Source organism: Dermacentor variabilis, chromosome 3 (assembly GCF_050947875.1).
Source record: "Dermacentor variabilis isolate Ectoservices chromosome 3, ASM5094787v1, whole genome shotgun sequence".
NCBI classification, from domain to species: domain Eukaryota; kingdom Metazoa; phylum Arthropoda; class Arachnida; order Ixodida; family Ixodidae; genus Dermacentor; species Dermacentor variabilis.
The window spans coordinates 158472575-158479175 of NC_134570.1; the positions used below are offsets into that span (position 1 = coordinate 158472575).

Below are 6601 nucleotides of genomic sequence, written 5' to 3' on the forward strand. Positions count from 1 at the left end.
GTCATTATCTCCTGGCGCAAGCTCGGTAACATCTTGCAAGTCATAGTCTCTCAAAAGCTTCCTGAGCTCTGCTAGGCTGGTATCTGGAGATCGCTTTTTCGAACAGTCTGAAGCACGTAAAACACAATTAAAGTCTCCGGCAAATATGGTACGGCATGGTGAGTCAAGATACTGCCTCAGGCCTGCAAAGAATTCTTTTCGGAGCGGTGCGTCATTCGGAGCATGAATGGAAACAAGCTTGTATGGTTCATTCCGGTATATCAAATCCACACTACATACACGGCCGTTTCGGTCCTTGTCCCACTCGGGGTACACTAGTGCCGCTGAGTGTTTCTTTACCAAAACTGCCGTCCCTCCACTGTAACCACAAGCAGGCGAAAAATGAAACGAGTAATGTTGGCGAACAAAGTGGTTCATCTCTTCCAACTGCACACTCGATGAAAGTTTTGTCTCCTGAATAAACGCAATGTCAACATTTTCTTGCAGTAGCAGATTTAGAAACCACTGCTTCCTCCTGCGTGCGACCAAGCTCACGCAGTTAAAGGTTGCTAGCTTTAAGTAAGCCATAGTGATAAAACTGCCGATACTCCGGCCAATGATGCATACCTTTGAGGCGTGATCTTTACAGGTCACAAGGAGCGCTTGTGACGTTTTTCTACGGGCGGTATCCGAGGAGCCGTGGTAACACGGTTCCTCTTCATGGCCGCTTTCGATTTTACTTTTTGCACCATGCTTCTCATCTCTGTAATGTGCCTTCATCCTCGTCCGAACCAAGCTCAGGCATCCTTGTAGCCCTATTGCTTGCGTCCTCCGGCTCAGACTCCAGGGAATGGTACGCCTCTGGCGTCTCCGCTTCCATTGGAAGGTACGGGGCTTCAGACGCCGCTGGCGTCTTGGGACGTTCCGCTCCTAAGTCCGCAATCTCTGCTTCTGTCGCAGATATTGCGTCGTCAGACGCCACGGGCGTCTCCGGGCGTTCTGGTTCTGCTGGGTAGCTCACTTTAGACGCCGTCGGCGACTCCACAAGCACTGAAGGGCACGGAACTTGAAACACTACACTGCACTTTTCTTCGGGCTCCCCCGAGATTTTATCCGTTGTTACAGAGACAACAGGTGATACAGCCTTCACTGGAGAGTCGGCCTCAGCTTCTTTTTGCGTGGTTGGTGTTGCAGGCTCAGGCACCCACGCGGAAAGATTAATGGTACGAGGCTGTAAAGTTTCTACAGCTTCATCCTCGTCCATGAGCGCATCTGTGTCGGCGTTCTCGCCGTCTTCCCGTGTCATGGTAGCGTAAGTTTTCCTGCAGTCGTCAGCTTCATGACCAAATTTGCGGCATGCAGAACACCGCGGGATACGACAATCCTTTCTTATATGGCCCGATTTCTTACATCTCAGACACAGGGGTGGTCGTCCAGGCACAATTACAAGAGTGTTGCTGCCCTGAATACGAATCTGATGCGGAAGCGATTCGACAGTAAATCCGTGTTTCAGTCTCAAAATCACCGACCTAGATGAGGTTTGCGCTCCCTTGAATTTTCCAGTCTGCCACGTTTCTCTACTCATTTCTTCAATTTTCCCATATGGTTCCAACGCTTTTCGCACGGCGTCGTCACTGATATGGTAAGGAAGCCAGTGAAGTTTGACTCTCACCTGACTGTCGTTGGGATCGATGACAAGGCATCTTTTACCTTTGATGCGCAGTTCCTTTGCATCTACGAGCACTTGTTTTGCGGCCATGGAATGTGTCGTTAGCGCCCAGGCATGATTCATCTGGTAGGCACCGATCGACGCTACATCCTTGACTACTTGTAGGCGCTCAATTTCTTCTTCGAAATCGTTGATTCGGTAGGGCCTCGCAGACACATCACAATGAAGAAATACAGTGTTCAGGGAAGCGTTTCCAGTTGGCAGTTGGGGCAGAATAACCTTGTAATCCTCAGCAGATACAGTAGAACCACGGCCTGAAGCCGCTGACACCGCTCGGAGAGAGCACATGATCCCAGCGTCCGACGCGCACGAGAGCCGACGAAGGAATGACTGAGCCACGAGCTTTTTTTTTCTTTATTACCACTGAGCCACGAGTTCGATGCTTCAAAGCGGTACAAAAGCTCCTCTAGTGAACGCGGTGTTGCCTTAGAAACGAGCTGTTTCTAAGGCTCAGGCGTGCGTCGCTTGCTCAGGCGCACATTTCGTTGTCGCGCCGAACGCTGCGTTGCTCGACGCTCACCGCGTCCGATGCGGGGCGCGTAGTCGCTGCGCCGTAGCCCATTGTCTTACACCCCTTGGCGGGTCGACGGGAACGCTGTCGCGTTCCACTCTTGAAGGCGAAGCTTAAGCGTCCTCCAATTTTTTTGCGAGCACCCGCGTCGTCTGCAAGGCGCACTTAAAGAAGCTATAGGCTCAGACTCGAAGGCAATCAGACTGCTGGCGGCTGTTTCTATTCGCGGAGGTGCGATGGCGTCACTGTAAGTTCTGACGTCACGAGTGACGCGATCGCTCATGCGCCCTTTCGCGGGTAATTACCATTCCCGCGTTCCCATGTCACTTCGCAGCACGTGCTGCGGTCAAGTCGTCATGCTCGGCAGTGTGCACTGCTGAAAGCACACTGCCGTGACACTTTCAGCTTCCGACTCGAAGACTGACGTCCCTTCGGACATGGAGGAAACAACTCCTTGTATGGGCTGTAAATGGGTTCGATGCCACTGTTCCAAATTGTCAGATAGCCTCTGATTCTACTTATGAGGGGTCTCCAATTTCGGAGACTACCTGATAGACAGTTCTAGCCTTTGTATTCCATTCGGCTAGTAAAATTAAATTAAATATGAGGCTTTACGTGCTAAAACCACTTTCTGATTATGAGGCACGCCGTAGTGGAGGACTCCGGAAATTTCGACCACCTGGGGTTTTTTAACGTGCACCTAAATCTAAGTACACGGGTGTTTTCGCATTTCGCCCCAATCGAAATGCGGCCGCAGTGGCCGGGATTCGATCCCGCGACCTCGTGCTCACCAGCCCAACACCATAGCCACTGAGCAACCATGGCGGGTTATTCGGCTAGTATTACTCAATAGTAGTCCACTCATTCTCTAGTCTTTCTTTTCTTTCCTTTGCTTTAATTAGCTTTCCGCTATATTTTCTCTTACTTAATATGGCTCCTTCTCTTACTATAGCTTCTTTAAGTAGTAGAGGTTTGTCTCGAGCTTCCAAACAGTTACAGGTTGTTAGCTTAGCTAAATCCAAAAACGTAGATACTCTTGTACTTCAAGAAACTTATGTCCATAGGTTTGGCCATATCAGCCACCTTGACAGAATTTTTCGCACGAGGTCTTTCTGGAGTAATGGCGAGTCGGGATGCCGAGATACGGCCACCATTTTGATGCCGAAATTCAGCGGCCTTGTTCTTCGTCATCCCAGGGACGCCGAGGGCCCTATCCTGTCGGTGGATCTTGGTTGTGGCATTCGAATTGTTAATGTCTGTACTCCAAGCAAGGATAGAGATCAGAGAGAGTTTTTCGCTCCATTAGAACCATATACTTGGTAGGTCCCTCTCGGTTTATTGTAGTGCGCGATTTCAAGTGTGTTAGAACAGCTTGATTGCGTCTCCTGTAGAGGGACTCCAATAATCAAAGATAGGGCCAGAAATGCTGTACTGCGAGAGCTCGACTATGGGCTGGGACTAGCCAATGCTTGGCACTTGCTTCGCCCTGGACATTCAGGAATGACTTGAACAGGAAGCGGCATGCGGAACCGCATCGATCGTTTTTACATCTTATCGTCACTAGCTTTCAGTATGTATTCTTCATGGTTGGTTCCTTCTGCTCTTAGCGACCACAGCTTCCTCATTATGCGGTTTGTCGATTCGAACATTGTCCCGCAAGTGAAGAGACGGTGGCGTCTAAATCCTGGTGGCGTCTAAAGGCTGGCAAACGCAGAGGTATCATCCATTCTCTTTCGATCACTGCACAACAGAGAGAATATAGCTAGTATAGAATGGGATGACGTGAAGGTCAGAGTGCGCGAGTGCTTGAGGTCTTGGGGCAAGCGTCGAGCGCGCGAGGAACGTGAGGAGATTAAAATCGTCTCCGACACGATGCTCCTGCTCTCAAGGCCGCAGTCCTGCGGGCCTGGTGTTGCTCCGGCGCTGGCCTCACTCCGAAAGGAACTTCGGATTCTCCTGCAGCGACACTGGGATAGATCGAGAGCCATAACGCGAGCAGAGAAGTGGCAAATGGAAGCATGGTACAGCGGAAATGTCCTACGTAGGCATCTTTCAAGGAAGAGCACAACTCATCCCTAGTAAGTCCATGTGGTGGAAGCGTAGTCGATTCACCAGAAGGAGTTCTTGCACTGGCGAGGCAGTTTAACATGACCTTGTATGTCGAACCAGTTGCCTCTCCAGCCGACTTTCCATTTGTTTCACCAGCTGAGCCAACGGAAGTCTGTGGCTCAGCCATAGATGAGGATGAGCTATTTTTGTCTTGGAAGTCTATGAAGCATAATCGCAGTCCGGGATCCAATGGTCTGACAGTCGAATTTTGTGTGAAGTTTTAGACACTGTTAGGGAAGCCGTTCACGTCATTGGTGAACAGGCTACTCAGTGAAGTGACTTTTTCATTGTGTGAACGAGAGGGCCTATAATCACTCTCCTTTGTAAGGATGAGTCGAAAAGCTCCGATCTAAGAGCATGGCGTCAAATCACACTTCGGAACTACGATTACAAGCTCATAACAAAGCGTCTGTGTATGGGACTCACTCCAGTACTCAACTCTGTACATACCAGGCATGTTGTGTCCAGGGGCGCTTCACTCAGCTTCACTGTTTAGCAGTGAGGGGCCTTCTCCTGTGGGCAAATACCATTAAACTTCCAGATATTCTGTGCTCCTTCGATCAAGAGAAGGCTTTCGATATCATAAGCCATAAGTGCCTTTTCCTGGTTTGTTTTGGAAAATTAAGACTGGTTTTATTGTGGGTTTTCGGCAAGCTTTCTATTCTCGACCGACTTCTGCTTTTCTCATACAGGATCGCGTCTTGGAGGCATTTGTTGTGGGCCGTGGCGTACGGCAGGGGGACCGTGTCGTCTGCCCTCTGCGTGCTCGCTTTTGAACCGCTTCTGCAGAGGTCCTGTGACAGTAGAATTGGCAGGTTCCTACTCCCACCACGTTCCCCTCTGGTTGCACTCTTTGCCTATGCGGATGACTTGTCTATTGTCGTCCCGGACGAGGCATCAGCTTGGATCGTCTTCGATGTCATGGACAGTTATTGCAGGGTAAGCGGTGCAAGGTTGAATAAGTCGAAAAGTGCAGTCATGTACTTGAACCGTCCGTCCAGTCCGCAGCCTGTTCTGTTCATGGTCTCCCCGTAATAACGCGGTTGCGCATTCTCGGTTTCCAAATCGAACCAGACGGTCTCTCTCCTGAAAACTGGCAGCAGGCTAAGGAGAAGCTTGAAACCAGGATTCAGAAATTCAGCGCGTTCTCATGCCCTTCACGGCTCGAGCGACAATTCTTCGCTCAATTCTGTTTTAACACTACAGCGTTAAGGAGCTCGTGTCGCAGAAAAGCCGGTGCCGTCGGCGTCGGTGTTGGCGTAAGCGGCGTTGTCAGTGAGCGATGAATCCCCAGAAGGAACTTCATAAATAAAAAACACCTTGCTTGATCGGCCGGTGGGAATCGAACCAGGGTCTCCGGAGTGTGAGACGGAGACGCTACTCAGCCACGAGTTCGATCGTTTAAAACTGGACAAAATCGCCACTAGTGAATGCGGTGTTGCCTTAGAAACGTGCCGTTGAAAGTTATATTGCGGTGTATATTGGTAATTATGACCATGTAAATTACAGAAGTCGCAGTTTCACGAGTAGCGAAGTACGTTTCCGCTCCATTTCTTCTGCGCTCGCACACGCAGAGCCATCTTGCGGCAAACACAGAAGACCCCCTCCTCGCAATGTACGGCGCTGCCCCGACACGTGGCGCGCCACTCGCCCCATGATTACCCATGATCGCGTCCGCCTTCATGGCGCGTTGCGGCGCGGCCCGTCGCGTGCCAATCTCAACGTTTGGCTCGCGTAGATAGTTTGAGTAGGCGGTGCGAACAAAGTGCGATAACGCTATCGCGTTCCACTCGCGAAGGCGAAGCTTAAGCGCCCTCCAATTTTTCCTTCCTTACGTATGTGGCATGTGTGTCTCCTGTTCCAACTCGAACCATGCTTATCTCAGAGATGGTAAAGCCCCTTAAAATTCGTAAAGTAGTGCCACGCTTTGAAGAATGCCTCCTCCTCGCGCGCTGTGGCCGAGGCCAACGTCGCGTCGCTATTGGCCTAATAGCATCACGTGGGCCCTCGCGCCGTGCATCAGCGCCATTTTTGCTCGAGAAGCGTCTACGGAGTGGCGAGGAGCGCATGTTGGCGCCGTTCCTACGCTAGAGCAGTGTAGGCGGCGCCACGGTCAAGGAGGGAGCGCGAAAGAGAGGAGAAACAAGGAGGAGTGAAGGCGGAGGAGGAGAGTGTCAGTACTTTATGAAGTTTAAGGGGCTTTAAGAGATGGGCCTCTTTCGCTTCCTCTGGAAAGGGAAAACTCGTGTAGCTCGGCAGGTACTCAAGTTGCC

At 50.8% G+C, this 6601-nt stretch overlaps 1 protein-coding gene across 1 annotated transcript; it reads right to left on the reverse strand.

Annotated features, from left to right (window-relative positions):
* Positions 1–736: 736 nt before the first annotated feature.
* On the reverse strand, positions 737–2031 carry LOC142574845 (uncharacterized). Its single transcript, XM_075683848.1, has one exon. The coding sequence runs from the start codon at positions 1994–1996 to the stop codon at positions 737–739; it is 1260 nt and encodes a 419-aa protein (XP_075539963.1). The 5' UTR covers positions 1997–2031.
* Between the last annotated feature and the right edge of the window lie 4570 nt (positions 2032–6601).

Coding starts and splice junctions, on each gene's coding strand:
- LOC142574845 (XM_075683848.1), bottom strand. CDS start 1,996: ATGTGCTCTCTCCGAGCGGTGTCAGCGGCTTCAGGCCGTGGTTCTACT.